At 41.4% G+C, this 19,302-nt stretch overlaps 2 protein-coding genes across 3 annotated transcripts; one reads left to right on the top strand and one right to left on the bottom strand.

Annotated features, from left to right (window-relative positions):
- The first annotated feature begins 932 nt into the window (after positions 1-932).
- npy8ar (neuropeptide Y receptor Y8a) lies at positions 933-7,654 on the top strand. The gene is made up of 2 exons (XM_048259705.1): positions 933-1,068; positions 5,453-7,654. The coding sequence occupies exon 2, from the start codon at positions 5,598-5,600 to the stop codon at positions 6,717-6,719; it is 1,122 nt and encodes a 373-aa protein (XP_048115662.1). The 5' UTR covers positions 933-1,068; positions 5,453-5,597; the 3' UTR covers positions 6,720-7,654.
- A 6,805-nt stretch (positions 7,655-14,459) lies between these two features.
- Positions 14,460-19,085, bottom strand: marchf5l (membrane-associated ring finger (C3HC4) 5, like). Of its 2 annotated transcripts, none has more exons than XM_048259706.1 (7): positions 18,932-19,085; positions 18,222-18,310; positions 17,195-17,397; positions 16,778-16,908; positions 16,257-16,431; positions 15,012-15,178; positions 14,460-14,858 (listed from the first exon to the last, which is right to left on the bottom strand). In XM_048259706.1, the coding sequence occupies exons 2-7, from the start codon at positions 18,248-18,250 to the stop codon at positions 14,697-14,699; spliced, it is 867 nt and encodes a 288-aa protein (XP_048115663.1). In that variant the 5' UTR covers positions 18,251-18,310; positions 18,932-19,085; the 3' UTR covers positions 14,460-14,696. The 2 variants fall into 2 exon arrangements, with proteins under 2 accessions (XP_048115663.1, XP_048115664.1); XM_048259707.1 differs by having other exon boundaries at positions 18,928-19,074.
- Between the last annotated feature and the right edge of the window lie 217 nt (positions 19,086-19,302).

The raw sequence follows: 19,302 nt of genomic DNA, 5'->3' as shown, positions 1-19,302 counted from the left end.
TTTGGGTTGAAAAAACAACCCAGCATTTTTAGAGTGCACTGTGCATTTTATGGAAAGAAGAATTCAAAATAAGCCATTTGACATATGAAGTATTAAATAACTTTTTCTAGAACATCTGAAGCACATAACACTGTTTTCAAGTCAAAGGGTGGCCAATTAGAATGACGGTTTCCACCATATAAATGTGCATGGATAGAACAACTTCATCACAACAGTAGAAACTGAGCCCATGACACCATCCCCCCCCCATCTGTCTATGCCCGACTTAGCTTTTGTCCTTACTGCAGCTATCATGAAAATGAAAAATGTGTGTGTGTGTGTGTGTGTGTGTGTGTGTGTGTGTGTGTGTGTGTGCGTGTGTGTGTGCGCGTGCGTGCGTGCGTGCATACGTGTGTGTGTGCATGTGTGTGTGTTTAGGCAAATGCTTGTGTGAGTGTATTTGTTAGTACATACAGTACAGTGTGCGTGCACACATGTTTGCATGCATACGTGTGTGTGTGTGTGTGTGTGTGTGTGTGTGTGTGCGTGCGTGCATGTGCGTGTGTGTGTGTTTAGGCGTATGCTTGTGTGAGTGTGTTTGTTAGTACATAAATCACCTCCTGATTTAAATTAACATAAATTCAATCTTAGGACAAATATTCAGGGGGAGAAGCATGCTAAAACTGAGGGGAATTTTCTTCTGCAGTAGGCTATGTTATTCACCTCTGATCAGCTGAATTAAGTGATGCATATTTGCTTATAGCCTAATAGAAGTGAACTACAACAAAAACACAGATTTCACCTCATCACACCCCGGACCCCCAGAATATGATGAAGAAAAAGATGAAGTTCTGCTTTATAACTAGGTGCTGCAACAACCAACCCAATCTCCAGCCCCCTCCACCCCACAAACTCCCTCCCGCAGCCCTCCCTAGCTGCCGCCTCCCCCACGGCAGCAACCGTAAACCAGTCAAGTATTCGAGATATCTGAAGTCCTGATGATACGCAGCGAGCAGTTCAACACAGCGGTACGAAATACAATATATCATAAGACATTTTCTTCCAAACAAAGCATTTCCCTCTACACAGGTAAGCTACTCGTTTTGGGTGTATAACATACCGTATGCACAACAACAGTGTGTCTGCTATTGTGACTTGTGTCATTTCTGCTATTTGTCACTGGTTAGAGAGGTTGGAACAGGTGTTTCACGTCGGAGCTCTGGGTATCTGCCCAATGTAAACATAACTATTTTGACATATTCACAGACATCTACCTGCGTCGCCACTTGATCTGTTGGGTGAAAACAGTCGATGGCGGTTAATATGTAAACATTGCATTGTAGGCTAGTGTTTCAAAGAAATGTTCTTGTCTCCAAAAATGACGCGAAAGCAGGCGGGAAATTCCGCCAGGCAGGCAATGCGGTTCTGATGGAAGGAAGCAATAATGTCAGGAGACATAATAAAAAGTTACATGGGGTTTGATGCATGGTCAGGGTTACAGTGGTTGCCTAAACGTATTGAAGATTAACCTGATAATGTGTTTTATTTAGGCGGTTTAAGTCCACGGTTCAGACACTGTTTGTCTGTCAGGACGTGGACAAGGCAAAATACTGCTCTCAATTTTACAATTGTTTTAACAGCACTTCAGTGTGCTTAATAAAAGCACATGTTAGAGACAAATAAAAGCTTTGGGCACAGTCAGATTTCATCTTTTAATCTGCCAGTGTGTCTTTATTTGTCATAATTTATTCAAAGTGAACATTTAACCAACACCATATGGTTTTAGTAGTAGGCTATGCAGTCTATTGTGTGTGTGTGTGTGTGTGTGTGTGTGTAGACTCAGTCCTCTCTTCAATGCACTGTACTGCATGTCACCTGATCTGGACCCTTTTGCCCCAAACTGTAATCTCCAATAAGAATATGTCTTAAATTTATATTTCAAGAGCATGCCAAGTGAAATTTACTGTTTAATAATCACTGAATCATCAAAAACCCTGATGTAACCGAACAGGAGTTTTGTGCAAAATAAAATTGTAGCCTACGGGTCAGTAATGGTAGCTGCAATGAAATCATTATTGAAGATCTAACTAGTGGTCTTAAGTTCTCCATAGGGTAGGCCTAAAGGCTACATGGTTGTGTCATTACTACAGTTTAAAGCTGAAATTGACAACAGTAAATGTTTAAGTCAAAAACATAAAGCCTGGACTTGTTTTTCGTTGATGAGTTTGGCCTAATGTATGCACACGTAGGTGGTGCCTGCTCTAGTACCTTAGAATAATTAAGAAAGATCAGTACTTCAGCCCTTAAGCCCTAAGGTTACACAGGCTATCATTTCTGTGCAGCTTATATATGGGAGAAAGTATGAAGTGTGACGTAAAATAGGTCAAGATTCTATGAAGACCCAACTGGCACAATATTAAAATAAATAATAATACTACTACAAATAATTAAAAAAAACATAAACCTTGGATTTCCGAAGGAAACCCTCAGCTAGATGAACTCAATAGTATGTGATGGTTTGTCAAACTTAATCAGTCATGTGAATATGATTTCAGCAAATGGCAGCATGTTTCTTTGACTAAGCAGTTTTCAAAAAACACATCTTTCATGAATCTGAGTGAGACAGCATCCCTTTCTCAGGAAAAGTTGACTGTCTGGAAGCGTGTATCCAAAGATGGATGTGGTCTGTGAGCTGATGCCCTTTGCTGTGTTTGAGAGCCTCTGGCAGCCATTTTGTCATTTTCAGAAATGGTGAGAGTTGTCAAGACGTCACAGAACTCAAGATGACTCAGGGCAAAAACAGTAATCCTGTGACATGACAGAGTCACAGTGTAACATACGCAGTGTTACATTTTGGCGTTCTAGAATGAATTAGATCATTTTAGAATGAATTAGACCTAGAAATGTATCAAATAATGTTTCAGAGCCCTAGTGTATCTAATGTTATGTAGGTTTGCTATTGACTTCATGGTTTGTAAGAAAAAGTAAATCGGCCATATATCTGTGTGCACTGAATTCATTATTTTCTACTGATTCAGGCATGTTCATAGAGAGAGGGTTGCAGCAATGTGTTGCAGTCCTGATTATGACTACTTTTTATGGCAGTATCACACTAAGTACTCCCTTCTTCCCTTCCTCCTCTCAGGGCCTATGGAGGCCCACACCTTCATTTCCCATGGCATTTTTCCCTCTCTACCACACTTTCACTATTATCCTGCCACCCATCTCATTATAACAGGGAGTGACGATGAGGACATTGAGGCAGAGGATCTCTGAAATTGCTTTTTTTTCCCCGGAGCTCAGGTATAAAATCAGAGGCTGGCAATGAAGCATTGGTTTTGTGGAAATCACTCAATTTTGTATTACCTTTACCAAAACAGAGGGATGAAGGGCCTTTAGGAGTGTCTTTAATCTTAGGCTGTGAGAGGCTGGTTTCATTTAGAGATAGGATGGCCTCTTCATCCAGGGGCTGATGAAACAGAGATGTGACTCATTCTATGTAGGTTTGGGGTGATTCAGGGCCAGTCACATTTGGCCTCCGATTCCATTTCTGCATTCAGCGCTCCACGAGCCCACCTGCTGTGTGAAAATGAAGGAATCAGAAAGGACCCAAACAGCACAGCAGCATCACAACATTCCGGCTTGGGGAGAATAGGCTACATGCTGATACAGAGACACCCCGAGAGTTCTGCTTCTGTGGACAGAGGCCATGCTTGTGTGGACAGAGGGCATGTTTATGCTGCGTACCATGGCTTCCTCTAGAGAGGCTAACTTGCACATGTTTGTGGGCAGCTCTCACAACATGGGGGTGAGGATAGCCATAACTGCGAGGGAGAGAAGGGTGGGGGTGGGCACATTTTCCAGTCGGTCCAGAGCAGATTAATAAGGCCAAGCCACAGGCCAGAAGCAGGCAGACCCCTGCCGCCACCACAAGGAAAACAGCCTAGTCATTAGCACATTCATTTACTTAACATTCTCTTCCAGATGGTTATTTGATCCGATTGGTCTTGCAGTCAACTTGGCCCATCTCAAACTTAAATGGACTGGGATGTGTGTTTGTGTGAAATTATGTCTATCTGTTTGCATGTGTTGTATGTATGTGGACTTTCGTCTTGATGAGTGGAAGAGCAAAAGGTGTTTGGATTATTTATAGGTACATTTGAGAGAAGCACATATCTGCATGTCTGACATTTCCTAGTGAATTAGTCAGACCATGGCTTCTCCACATAAAATCAAAGGCAGCTGATTCGTTGAAATTGCCTCTCTGGAGGAGGCGGTAGTGTTATGCTTGGCTCGAACAGAGAAATATGACGATCAAATGATGTAAGAGCTGGTGTTAGCCATTCATAACTAGAGGGACTCTTTTCTGACCAAAATAGAATATCCCCTTTGAAAGATGACAACACCAAATTGCCAATTCAATAAGATGAGCAGGACAGGCATTAGCATTTGAAGGCTATCAAACGCACTAACAGATAACACTTTCAGATTTTTTTTTTGTAGGCTCTCTCATAGGATCCAATTCAGCACACACAGTGCTGCAGAGCATGGGTGTGTAATAGTCTTCTGTCTCCACACCCGCTGTGTTATCTCAGTTGTCATTGGTGACAGCAGATCTATTTGTGTGTCCTGGAAACACAGTACTGTCTTCTCTCTCTGCATCGCTGTTATTTATTTATCTGTGCCAGTGTTATTTAAGGTTTTCCTGAAACACCGTGCCTTACATCTGTAGCGCCATGGCTGAGTGATGTAATGAGCTGGGGTGGCAGACCATGAACAGTTGGTTAGGTGGTACCAGAGGGGAGGTGGATATTACCTCAGGGTTAATTAAACCCTTGCTCATTCTGGGCAGGAAGTGTTGTCATGTATAAAATATAATCAGACAAGTGTGAGGGCACATTTTTAATTCATCTTTCTGACTCTTATCTTTTTGCTTGCAAATTAGCTTGACCATAGATTATATATGTAGCACATAATGTATACATATTATATACACACCAAGAAAGTGTCTGTGTGTGTGTGTATGAGAGAGAGAGATTTAATTCACCAATGCCATTCTGATGTGAAAAAAGAAAGACTATTTTAGATTGAGGATGAGGAGGGATTTCTCAAGGGTGCCCTCCATCTGCCAGTCCAGAGATGAGGATGACTACAATGTCTTATTAAGGGAATACTTCTGTTGCTTTTCTGTCATTCATGTCAAATAGGATTTATTAATGTATACAAGGGACTTCCTGCATGCAGTTTGCTTTCACTTGATTGATGAACTGTCATAATAAATGCTTCATTAAATGCAGATTTTCATGAGATGGGATGTTTTCAAAAGTCTTCTAATTTGATAACCTCTAATGGGTGGAGGAGGAAAATGTACTGAATATTTGAAATAATAAATAAATCTGGATAGCTTTTGTTGTGCATCTGCTGACTCTTTTCTTATCTACTGCCATTGATTTCAATTACCTTTTTTTACTAGATATATCAGCTGGCATTTCTTGTACTGGCCAATTATCCTATGATGACCAGACATCTTGTTTCATTGTGAAGAGCCTGATCATCAGATCCTGCCCACTACTTCATCCGCATCTCCTCGTAACACACCGCGACACTTCTGGTCAGCGATGCCCAACAACAGCAGCAGTCTGGATAATTTGGATGAATTGCCGTGGGTGAATGCCAACCCCTGCCCACCTTCAGTAGGTGGCACCACGCTCCTGATAGTTGCCTACAGCACGGTGATCGCTGTCGGCTTGGTAGGCAACTCCTGCCTGGTCTTTATCATATTCCGGCAGAAGGAGATGCGCAATGTCACCAACATCCTCATCGCCAACCTGTCCTGCTCGGATATCCTGATGTGTGTGGTGTGCCTGCCCGTCACGGTCATCTACACCCTGATGGACCGCTGGATCCTCGGAGAGGCCCTGTGCAAGGTCACGCCCTTTGTCCAGTGCATGTCTGTCACCGTGTCCATCTTTTCCCTGGTGCTCATCGCCCTGGAGCGCCACCAGCTGATCATCCACCCCACAGGCTGGACGCCGGTGGCGGGCCACTCCTACCTGGCGGTGGCCGTCACCTGGATGGTGGCCTGCTTCATCTCTCTGCCCTTCCTCTCCTTCAGCATCCTCACCCACGAGCCCTTCCAGAACCTGAGCATCCCCTTCAACCCGTTCAGCGACCACGCCATCTGCATGGAGCTGTGGCCGTCCGAGCGCAACCGGCTGGCCTACACCACCTCGCTGCTGCTCTTCCAGTACTGCCTGCCACTGCTGCTCATCCTGCTCTGTTACCTGCGCATCTTCCTCCGCCTGCGCCGCCGCAAGGACATGGTGGAGCAGGCCAGCGACGCGCGCCAGCGCAAGGCCCGCAGCGCGCAGCGCATCAACGCCATGCTGGTGGCCATCGTGGTGGCCTTCGCCCTCTGCTGGCTGCCGCTCAACGTCTTCAACACGCTCTTCGACTGGTACCACCAGGCGCTGCCCGCCTGCCAGCACGACGTCATCTTCTCGGCGTGCCACCTGACCGCCATGGCGTCCACCTGCGTCAACCCGGTGGTCTACGGATTCCTCAACAGCAACTTCCAGAAGGAGCTGAAGGCCATGCTGCAGCGCTGCCGCTGCTGCTGGGGTGTGCCCGAGAGCTACGAGAGCTTCCCGCTGTCCACCGTGGGCACGGACGTCACCAAGGTGTCTGCCATGCACCAAGATTCCTTCAAGGTCAAGGCAGAGGCTAGCGCTCGCATTTAATTTAAAAAGATGGTTTGAACTGGAAAAAAAAACTTAAACAAAGGGAGCAAAAGGGAAAAAAGAGAAGGAGAAAAGACAAGAATAGAAAAGAAAGACACTAGGATGATTGACAGCCGAGGTGGTTCACAAAGACATATACTGTGAGACTGCCGTATGAACTCCTGCATCACTTGATTCTCTGGACTTAAACCCAGTCCCTGTCTGTTGGCTAGCTTACAGTAGATGCGCAAAGTACATGCTGTAATATTAGCACAGAGCTAATGCTTTTAGCTGTGTGTGCATCTGGCTTTGTAAAGCCGAAACTCGCTGTTAAAACACCAGAAGTGGTGCTGAATGTGTACTAGATAAAGCTGCAATTAATTTTTTAACCCAGAGTTCAAAGGACAATCATGCTGCCTGAACTGGACTTAGATTTAAAGCACTATGTCCTTCCATGCACTGACAAAGTGCTCTCATCAGCCTTAAAGTGCTGATTCTAAAGTCCTTGTTTGCTTGGAATGGATATTTATGGTTTGAAATGTATAGTAGCAATCAATACATTAAATCCTGTATCTAAAACGGAAATATGTATACAGCATACGTATATGTATACCTGTGTGTAGTATTTTAATGTATTGTGATCACAGTATGTGATTGTAGTGGTGTCATTGTGAAAAAGAATATAAATTAGAATGCAGTTGTGCCTCCATAATGTAAACAGCTCTTTTTAACATTTGAAAGTTGTCTTATTAGTATTCTAAATAAATTGTATTGTCCCAAAGAATTCAGTATTTGCATTACAGTTGAAATAAGTTGAAGTAATTTACAAATAATTTGTCTGTGTTTAATCTATTCTGCCATATAAAGTATGTATTTCAGTATGTCTTTTAGACTGCAAAGGCTAAGATCTTTAGTATATCTGTTTTAATGGTATATGAACTGTAATCATGAAATGGCTGAACAGCAAGAATTGTATTTTAAATTTGTATTTAATATACTATACAATAAAATGTTACAATGAATGTAATACGTTACTCAGTGTTTGAGTGGAGTAATTTTGCCAGGTGGATCATAACACAACTTCCTAAAGGCTTTTGGAGTGAAATATTCAATTTGGCAATGTTTTTTGGCAGGGTCGGCTTTGTGGTTTGTCTCTGGCTTTCCACTAAGCCACACATGTGTTTAACTGATGCTAAACACAATTATCGCCTGTTTTCCACTCATGATTCAAATCATGAGCTGAACGAATCTAACAGATGGTGTCCAGCCACTCTCTCAATCAGAGTCCTGCATGCATTTTGTAGTACTTTTCCTCAACATTCGCACTTAAAAATGATTACCACCCTGAACAACACTTGATTAGGGTTTCAGCTGCGTGCCCAGGTAGAGCATGTTTTATTAACAACAACACAAGAACAACACAGGTGAAGTTCCCTCGGTCCCCAGCTGCATCAGAGAGCATCTCATAAGTATTCTCCTTGAATGATGTAGGAAAGATGTCCTGGGACACAGTTGCAGCTTTTAATGCTGATTATGTAATACATAATTGTAGACTTTCGTGGATAAATAATTGGTTTAGTTTTGCATGTAACCTTCATAAAGTGGCAAAGGTCTTCTTCTCTCTTTCTCACATACATGACGTGAACAAAGTGCAATGTCAAAGAAATGATATCCACGGACATACTGTGTGTCACAGGCCCCTGCTGAAATGTGTTCCAGGGCTGTGTGACCTTGCTCTCCTCGATCGGTGTATTTGGTCTCTGAAGACCCTTATAGTGTTTCAGAGGGGGGGGGTTGGAGCTCTCACAGTGAGCTCCAACGCCGCTCTGCCACTCCAAAATCAGAGCGGTTTATCCGTAGGCATGTGGACAAAATCCTTGAGGGTTTGCCTATGATGGATGGGCAGTTTTGGATTATATAAACTGGTTAACCATTGACCCAGGGGGATTGCCTTTTCATCACATCGCTTTGCGCTTCTTAAAATGTTATTTTTTTTTAGTTCATAGGAACGGGTCATTCTGTGAATGTCAAATGCCATTTCTGCTTTTTTTTTTTTTTTCTCAAGCGAATGAGCGCGCAGTTAAGCCTCTTTGGTGTCACAGACTTTTCAGTGGATATTAGTTTAAACTTAAGCAAGGCGGATGGTGGCAGGATTGATCTGCATAATACACTGCAAAAATGGCACAGTCAAGACTTGTAAGTTATAGGATTCAAAGGAAAATGGTGTCACCAATGTAGAGTATAAGTAGGATATACTACCTAGTAGATAATTAAAAACAAATACTGTATATTGCATTCCATTGGAGAGCTAGACAAATGATGATTTTCTCTTTTTCACATGCATTTGGCCTTAATCTCAGGGTCAGCTGCTCAGAGGGATCCTTCAGCACTAGCCAGCCTCAGCCCATACTAATTAGGTGCATGGCAGGTTGGGTCACGGTTACATTCTTGTCTCGGGGTGGTCCTGCGATAATTATCTAGTATGTCGACACCTGCAAATATATTGTGTTCATGTTCTTGTCTTATAAAAAGTTGAACAACCATCTTTATTAAGTACAGAAACCAACAAATCAATTGCTATCATTATAATTAATGTAGCCTATTCTCTGCAAACCCATAATTCAGAGCGGTGTTTTCTGGTTGTCGTCTACGCACAGAGTAAATGAAATGTGAGATCTTACACAATGGGCCAAAAGTGGGTATAGCGAGCAGCTCGTCAATGCCACGGTCAGTTTCACTTTCTCAGCTCTCCCCGCGTACCCCTCTCTGGCCTTCCCGTTCATCATCCGCGAGCTCATGCATCATTCATGCTGTTTTCTCTCCCCTCCTTAAAAATAATGAAATAAAAGATAAGAGCAATGTCATCCTGATCATTTATTTATGGGGTGCTTTTCTCCCAACCCTTGTCTACTGGCTGCTTCTTCAAAGCGATCGTGTCGGAGTGGGCACAGGATGTGCCTCCTTGGAGCTGAGGGGCACAGGATAAAGATGTCGGCTGGAGAACGGAGCAGAACGTTTTGTCAGTGCTCAGAAACAGATGTAAGAGGCGTCTGCACTCTCCTTGTCTTGAAAAAGGACTTGGGAAGTAGCCTAATCAAGCAGACCATAATGTGTCTGACAGAAAATTCCCATCTCCTGAAAAGCAATGATTCTTCTCCTAGGTTACATCTGGCTCAAAATACACTTTAGGTGTGTTCTTCAATAATATTATCAAAAGATCTCACAAACAGGCACTCATAATTAGAGCTTTGTTTACCTTAAAGTGCCAATAACCACAGCTTTCTCTTAAGGTTAAGGTTTCCAGGGGTCAGCCTATTTTCTCTGAGAAGAAAATGTTTTGCATTTTGTTTATCATACTTTAGAGAGCTTTAAGCATAGACTTTCACCCCAGGCTTAACATTAATCCAGCCCTAAACTGGTTTCTCAAAGCTTTACACAGCTTCTTAATCAATATTTACCATCTCTAATTTATTTAACATGGCTCTTTGTTTTGAGTCGATAAGAACTCACATAGCCCTGAGACACTGCTTTGAAGCATTCGTAAACCAAACATTGAGAAAAAGATGCTGATGCTTGCGCCTACTCCTTGTAAGAGTATTTTGCTGGTAATAAGCCTATTTTTCCAAAGTGGCATTAATAGATGTTTAGTGGAAGTGATAAGACTCTACTTTTCTTTCTCAAATAAGCATCTCCCCACTGAATAACATCTGTTTTCTTTTCATGCTAGGCTTGAGTAATATTTTAAAGATCAAATTATGTATCTTAATTGTCTGCCATGAGAGATTCATCATGACAGACAATCTGAAGATGATTGATTGATTTATGGTTTGTCAGACGTCAAGGGACAATCCAAGCCGATCCAGATAAAAGAGACACTTTAGGTCATACTCATGTTTAATTAATCATTGGAACAAAACTGGAACTGGAACAAAATTGACCTATCTCACCAGTGTGGTCTCAACTCATAGCATAGATGTGCAGTTTATACAACCCTAATCATACGGCTTTAAAATCCTTAATGCTAATTCATTTTAAATGTGATTCCACATGTATCCTCTGAAACTGCACCCACATTCCCATATGCATTAACAGTTAATTTATTTTATACAAAACTTAATGGTTATATAAAATCTTAAAGACAATGAAGGAACTGATTCCCTTTGAGACACGTGTGCCTGTGTGAGAATGTGTGCCTGCATCCAACAAGGGCCGGAGACTGCTCAGAATGGTGGGCAAATATAATTTTTAAGTAGGCACAATGAGTGGACCATTTTCCTAGTAAACATGTAGGCTTTGATTTGTGAACACAAAATATTTTTTTCCCCTATTTCTCAGCAGTGGAGGTGTTAGTCACAGAAAGTTGATAACTGAATTAAAATAGGGGGGTCTGAGGGCATGTTCCCGCAGAAGAACATTTAGGGAAATTACTCCTTAAATGAGGACTTCTGGCAAGTTTTGTTGAAAGAAATGGACAGATTGAGAGTTACAAATATGCTATGAGAAAAAATGCCAGTTACAAGCAGCAGGATTATTGGAGTTTTTCCTTTGTGTTAATTTTCAACTTTTTCATTTACAGTACATTATTGGCAGAAATTGATATGAAACAATAAAATGGCCACTATCCCCCTTGTGAGCTAAACTGTTACATTGTATGGTGGTGTGGGTCTAATTGAGTGGCTGTCACTTTAAGGACGCAAGAAAGTATGTAAGTATGTCAGTTTTACATCAAGAGAAAGTAATTTTAAAAAAGAAAGTAAAGTCTTTTTTTTTCATATTTTTACATTAATGTCACTAGGCAGGCCAGTAGAATTTTTCTGTGTGGGTGGGACTATCTGGAATTTGTCCATATAAGAATCATGATGGTGGAATACTCTATAGCTAAGCAATTTACAAAAAAGTATGAACTGACATAAATAGTTTACATTAGAATAAATCAGAATTTCAGACCAAAGTTGCAGACCATGTAGAAATTTGCTGCAATTTCAAAACCGGATTACTTGGAAACCACGTATTGACATTTTTCATATCTTCGTATTGGGTAAAGGCTGCTGTTAATTTTGATATATGGTTTGCCATGTGTTAAGCCATGGTTTAGCCATTTCACTGAGAATAATGGTTGTGCAGAACTGTGTGCAGAATGCAAATATGATTAAATTTCATGTAAGTTCAAACATAAATTTTAAAGCTTGGGTTTCGCTCGTTCAAGTGATATGCGTGTGATATCTGTGTGACGAGCACTCCGCGAGCAACTCAACAGAGAAGGAGGAGTGTGAATTTGAGCACAATTTCTGTCAGTCTGCCACATAGGTGGGGCAAGACATATTTGGAGGGGGATAACCCCCCCCCAGTCTAGATCCGGCCATGCATTTAACTCAACTCACAATATCCTCCTCATTAGCCTAACTGATGTTGCTTAGCTAATTTCACCATCAGCCAACAGCATCCAAACTCTCAACATGTACAGAAATATGAACTTATTCAATCACTGGACTTTGTATTGTATTGCATCTTAAGCTTTCTTTCGGGCTGGTGGCATGTGAGAAAATAAAATTAAGCAAACAAGTAAAATGCAACAGAATGGTGCTCTTAAATGTGACTTTTTATGTGACTTGTCATGGATGACTATAGTAGGAGATGAGGAAAACAGAAGAGAATCATTTCTACAGCATGCATTAGTAGGCACATCTGTTCAGCACCATTCTCTCTAGTTTTGAGACTCGCAGTAAGTGCTCCCTGGCTGTCCAGATGGGACAGCAGTTCCAAACAGAACATGTTTGTACACTGCCAAAAACAGCACAACATATTTGACAGCAGCACCTGCATAAAATAAACATTAGGCCTACAGTTTTTTCTGATTGTTTAAGCACATTTTTGTAACTATTGGCTATTTTTGCAAAACTCTACACACAAATAGGAAAGCCTTTCACCAAATTAGCAAAACATTGTAGTTCTCTTGCAAAAGCTAACACACCTTGCTTAACTCTTCACACCTTCGTATCAAACAGTAAACACAAGCCATCACAATAATAAGCACACAATGTGCCAACACACTGATGGAAAAAACACATCTGGCTTTTGCTTTCTCTGTGCACAAGGTATAGGCTATGTCAGTTTGAGGTCATACTTTTGTCATAGTTGTGTAAACATACAGGGATCCAAACTTCAAGTATTGGTGTTTATTTACACACATCATAACAAACACAAGTTAAAACACAAAATGGCAATATCACTGAGAAAAAAAAAAATCAGTCTACATCGTGTCGTCTCTCTCAAAACTTTCTCTACACCACACGTAATGTCCTCTAGTACAAGGCACCGGGAAAAAAAAATATATTCTTGAATGCCGTATCCAGGCCTTACATGATGCCTGGTCAATATGTGTAGACTGATTTTTTTGCCTGTCAAAGGGCTATTTCTTTCACTTCTTACCCTTTCTCTTCCCCCTCCTCGTCCTCCTCTTGCTACTCCTTGTCCTTGTCATCCTCTCCCTCTCGCTTCTTCACTTCTGCGTCCTCTTCCTCCTTCTCTTCCTCCTACTTCTTCACCTCCTCGTCCTCTTCCTAGGCCTCCTCTAATTCTCACTCTTCTTGCTCCCTCCATTGTACTCCACACGGACAGCTTACCTGTGGCTTGTTTACACTGCTTAGGCTAATTGCAAAGTGAACTAATTATCTAAAACCATTTTCATGATGTGACAGTGTGCCAGACAGACACTAGGCAAAATAGTGGAATAATAGGCATACATGTGTAGTTTTGCTAGGAGTGTGTTTATCATTTGGAAATTGAGTGTAAAGCAATGAGTTGTGTTTACAGTTCTGCAAAAAGAGTGCTGTGCAGTGGATTGTACCTAGTTTTGCAAAGTGTGTGTAACAAAATTGCCAACTGAGTGCAAAGCAGTGTTTGTGCTTTTAGTTTTGTAAACTCAGTGAGTGGTTTTGCTATACAAATTAATAGTTTTAGAAATTGTGCTATAAGAATCACGGTTAGCATTTAAGCATTTCTGCTTTTTTTGTGAAAGTTATGTGTATGAGCAAGGCACCTAACCCCTCACTGAGCGCCGCTGTGGATGCAGGCAGCTCACTGTGCCGGGATTAGTGTGTGCTTCACCTCACTGTGTGTACACTGTGTGCTGTGTGTGTTTCACTAATTCAGGATTGGGATAAATGCAGAGACCAAATTTCCCTCACAGGATCAAAAGAGTATATATACTTATACTATACATACTATATACTTATGAAATTCAATATCTATGTACTGTAGTTCAGGAGGGCAAAGATTCTTATTCAAGTTTACATAGGATGTCTTCCTAAACACACATTTTAACCACAAGGAAACACAGTTTCAAGTCACATGGATACAGAAACTGAAAATCTTTCATGTAGAAATTCTCACTTGATCATCAACAAACTATCAACAATCACAGCACCCCTAGAAAAAGCATTAAAGCATCCCAAAACATGGCACTAAAAAATTATATTCCCAGATTGTCTCACCCATTGAAATTTATTTTAAACTGTGACTGCCATCTGGTGGTATTGATCGTGGTATTGTATAGCATATGTCTGAGTAATTAGACTCAACTAATCTCACAGATTTTTCAGTGTGAGCATATAACATAGAAAATAATTTCATAAAATGACTACTCTAAGGTATGAGAATGAGTTGAATTGCTTTAATTGCCAGACAGTGATGTGATATATGATGTCATGAATTCAGCATGCACAGAAAACTGTGTAGAAATTATGAGACAAAAAGGCCCTCAACAATCATATAAGTTTATTAATTGAAATCTCAAAATAAAATAAAATAATCTTCTATCTCTACAGTCTACATAAATGGCCATAGGCAATAATTTCTGATGGGCTTTTACAATGAATAATAATAATGTTACTGCAACTGAAACAGTTCCATGATTGTTTCTGTTTATGATGGTAATGGAGTTTTTACAGTAGAACCCAGGAAAACTGGGGAGACTGCAGTGAAGGGGCCTTCTTGTCTCTACTCATTTCCGCTGTCCTCATTGTCTTCCTCGCTGTGATCATCAGCCCGTTCTTCCCGAGCAGGGTAGTCAAGGATGTGACGGTTGGCCTGGATGAGGTACTGCTGTTGTTTGAAATACACCTTCAGTATTCCTTTAATCACAACAAAGGCAATGCCTCCCTGTAGGCAAGAGCATTGACAGCTTCAGAACCCAGGCATCAAAAGAACAACAAAAACCCTGACAGGCAGGCAGGCAGGCAGCCAGCCAGACAGACAGACAGACAGATAGCCTGGGGAAATGACATGACACGTCTCCCTCCCCCCTCTACTCACTAGGATGGTGCGCTGGAGGTTTGAGGTGACCCTGCGGAACATGAGCCTGCCCACCAGGTTGGCGATGGAGGGGAAGATGAGGGCTCCACACAGGGTGCGCGACACGGACACGTGGTCCCCCCCATAGCCCCCATCTGTTGGCATACGGGGCAGAGTCCGCCCGAGGCCTGAACACACACAGAGGGACGTTAGAGGTGTGAAAACACATACCACAGGGCTTCCTGGGGAGAGTGACCAGGACCTAGACCAATGTACCAATAAGAAATATGCACCAACAATTAGTAGTTCTATTGACATAAAGGGTCAAACCTTTCGAACCATGATTTACAAAACTGTCAAAACTGTCAATATGCTATTACAGGCAAAGCAATTTTTAAAGTGATTAGACCTTAGTCAGAAAATAAATGCCCATTTTAAACACCAGATGCCTGCTATTTATCTTCTATTCATTAAACTGTTTAGAGGTGTCTAGGTGCGCCATCCCATTAGAGGTGCTCCCTGATTAAGTCGACACTTTCTTTCCATATTTTACATAGATTTTTCACTTGGCGGTTATCAATCAGCCGATTCAATTTTTTCCCTGACTGAAATGCTCCCATATTCCACACCCACTACTTTGATGAATATAGATCACAATACATTCGCCTTTCAGCCTTTCAATGAGAACTGTATAGTGCCTACCACTTGTCTTTCTATTTGATTTATTACTGTTGTCTAGGATATTGATGCCATTGAATGACCCTACTTCTTACACAACAGGAAAACACTGCTTAATTGGAACTAGGTCTTGCTAGAGTCTTGCAAGAGTCTTGCTTGGTGTTATTTTAGTTTATATGCTTATTTATACTTGCAGATCACCTCGCTCACATTAATATATAAGTATTATATAAAGTTATTATACGGCTCTTCAGAGTGCTGCAGAAAGTTCTATTCACATGAATAGACCTTCCCAATCTTTGGAGGTCGGGATAATGTATTGTCCGCTGGACATTATTGGAAAATAAATCCAGAGAGAGCGAACAGGACCCCGATGTGAAGCGGAGGCAGCATTCAATACATTATCCCTTACGTATTATACAAGTCCTCAGATCACTCATGAAAAATAAATATGGACAGAATGATCATGCGAACAATAGCACAGCACTAAAAATATCCATATACTTGACTCTTATTGATGATACCAGAGTTGTATAAACTCTGTATACATCTTCAATTGACTTGGTGTATTGTTGAGTGAAGCCTTACCAGGGACAAGGCCATTAAGCTTGGCAGAGTGTCGCTGCCACAGCCGCACCACATAGTCCTCCCAGCGAATCATCTTCCCCAGGACCAGCATGACTGGTATGGTGGGCAAACCCATGAGCAGGAACAGTGGGTCAGCACGCTCCATCACGTCCAAGCCCTTTTTATGGCCTACTACCTGCAGAGCACAAAGCTGAAAAGTCTCAGAGAGGTTACACTTACATTACATTGCATTTAGTCATCTAGCTGATGCTTTTATCCAAAGTGACAATCAAGGTACAGTGTGACAAGGACATGTTAGTTCGGCAATAAATACTACTCGCATATAATCGGATGGCAGTTCTAGAAGAGGGATAGTCAAGTTAGTTTGAGCAAGCATGTCCAGTTGTTGGTAGTGCTAGGAGAAGAGGTACTCTCTGTGAAGAGCTGGGTCTTCAAAAATGTGGTTCTAGGTGTATAGAAGACAGCAGAGAAAATGCAAACAAAATGACACACACAATCATCAAGACGTGTGCATAATGTACCTGCATTACAGTGACAGCTCCATAGGTGACAGCTGACCAGTAGACAGTGCCAACCACCACGCCTGCAGCAGCAAATGGACTGGCTCTGGACAGAGCTCTGTCAGCCTGCTGCAGGAAGTACACTAATGGACCTACGAAAAGCAAAACAGCATTACTTCTCAAACAGTCTTCGATAAACTACTTCAAAGAGCACCCTTTTTGTTGTAATAATTCCTGTAAAAGCTGATTCACAGAAGTAACAGGAAGATGCTAAACTTATCGTCGACCCGCCGCAAGGTCAAGAGCACATTTACAAACAAATGAATACTAGTAGTTCAGTGTTTCTGAATAAAAGTACCTGATATTTAATTATTAAATTAACTAATGATTCTTCATTCTAAATACACTATGTGAATAAAATTTACTTGACATATGTACCCATTTTGGGAAAGACAATGCGGTACTCAGTGCCACACTGTGGACAGCTGACAGCCCCACCACCATTGCCCTTCTGCTTCTCGTCCAGCCAGCGCTGCAGACAGTTCTGATGGATCCACTTGGTGCAGCCTCTACACCGACAGGGGCTCACCCACTCTGCCACCCGGTCCTCCCGCTCTGTGGCAAAGCATACCCAGCAGTGCCTGCAGGTGGAATGTGAAGACAGGGTTATTCTACCAAAGGCAAGTGGACAAGCACTAATGCTGTCAATAGTGGTCAATACAAGAAAAGAAGAAAAGAAACAATAACGAAAAAACTGTGCTGTGCTGTGCTTACTCTGTTTTATTCCTGTTGTCTTTTATGTGGTATGGGCGTTGAACTTGTGTGTGTTTTGTATTGTAATGCTGTATGTAGCACTGTATGCCCAAGACAAATTTCCCTTATGGGACAATAAAGTTCATCTAATCTAATCTAATCTAATTAAAAAAAAATAGTTTAGTATATAAAAATCATGCAAACAAAAGTGATTATTACCTCCACCAAGGAGGTTATATTTTCAGTGCCATTTCTTTGCAGGACTATGCAAAAACTACTGGGCCGACATTCATGGAACTTTGTGGAGGGGTAGCTTGGGTGAAGGAAGAACCCATTACATTTTAGAACAGAATCATTCATTATTTTTATTAACAACGAGAGATAGCCCAGGAGCATTTGGTTTTAGCGGAGGTCTGCACTCTCTAAGTTTCTCTTTAGTTTTCTATATAAAATCCAATTTAAGACTATTTCTTACTATTGCCACTACCAGCACCACCAAGACAAACACAACTGAACTACCAACACCTAGGTCAACTTGACAATTACTACAAGGCTGGTACTACTACTACTATTACTACTACATACCACTACTAAAAACAATGTTTTTTACTATCTTTAATATATATATATATATATCTTTTTCATACATCCAGACAGTTTTTAACAATATTGTGATACATCTTTTCACATGAGGGGTTGTGCAATCTCTTACTTCTCTGGGGGTTCCTCTGTACAGGCCATATTGTGTCAGCTTGGGTGTTTGGGTTGACACATGAGTCAGTCAGCTCAAACTTTACTCGTCTGGGGAGAAAAAAAAACATAGTGATCCAACTATTCCAAAACTTTTTTGGGAAACCATAATATTTGTCTTCATTACGGGCATGACTAGCCTCCTCTAGCCTCCTCCTGACTAGACTCGTTAAATGTCGACTTCTGCATGTATCAAACTGAAAGTAACGTTAATATCAACGTTGGGTCCATACCATAACAACAATCCTTGCCATATTAGGGTATAGGCCTGCCTAGTGCATAACAACATTTAAAATTGATGGCAACCAATCGATTGAACTAACTGTGATTATGGATGATTTCACACGAATCTTATCTATATTATGGCCCTGGCATTGCTAACGTTAGATAATGCTAGTTTCCTTCCTGAGCTTGTGACAACCATCAGTACATTTAGCAAAAATGTCGAGATAATTACATTCAGTTGACGTTACAAAGTCTGAAATGCAATGTGACATAATTTTACTGTTAAAGACTGCTTGACAGCCCATTTGACGTTTGACATACAGCAAACAACTAGCCAGCTAATGTTTACTAGCGTAGCACTATGGGCCAAATTGAAAGGTTTGCCTTCAGTACTGCTACAACCAAAGGTTGCTTCAGCAACCAATGAAGGATGTTAGAGCTACCTACGTCCAGTACGTGTCCTTAGGGCGATATATTTTTTCATGTAGATTCAATTTAGGCACATCAAAGCAAACCGATCCTGACTTGTCAACTTTTTCATTACGTTACCAGACCTGACGTTACACCAGGTCGAACAGTTTTGTTTCCGGTTTAACACTCTCTTAAAGGAGAAGCAGGCCAGTTAGTTTGCCGACTGTGTGGAGCAAAATTGTCTGGACAAATTCAGCCAAGTTATCGTTGCCTAGATTCTAGTCTAAACAGGGTCCAGTGATTACTACCAATATATTACTAGTAGGGTAACTATCCTTAGGTAACGTTAGAGGTCGAAAAGACTAGACTTCTACAGGTGCATTTTCATTTGTCGGCCAGAAGTAGTA

Source organism: Alosa alosa, chromosome 12, assembly GCF_017589495.1.
Source record: "Alosa alosa isolate M-15738 ecotype Scorff River chromosome 12, AALO_Geno_1.1, whole genome shotgun sequence".
Lineage (NCBI taxonomy): Eukaryota > Metazoa > Chordata > Actinopteri > Clupeiformes > Clupeidae > Alosa > Alosa alosa.
Note: the sequence above shows the minus strand (reverse complement) of the source record. Positions and strands in the feature narration are given on the sequence as shown.

Coding starts and splice junctions, on each gene's coding strand:
- npy8ar (XM_048259705.1), top strand. CDS start 5,598: ATGCCCAACAACAGCAGCAGTCTGGATAATTTGGATGAATTGCCGTGG.
- marchf5l (XM_048259706.1), bottom strand. CDS start 18,250: ATGGCCTGTACAGAGGAACCCCCAGAGAA. Junction 17,398..18,221: donor ACAGAGGAACCCCCAGAGAA/GTAAGAGATTGC, acceptor TTCCACCTGCAG/GCACTGCTGGGTATGCTTTG. Junction 15,179..16,256: donor GCTTAATGGCCTTGTCCCTG/GTAAGGCTTCAC, acceptor GTGTGTGTTCAG/GCCTCGGGCGGACTCTGCCC.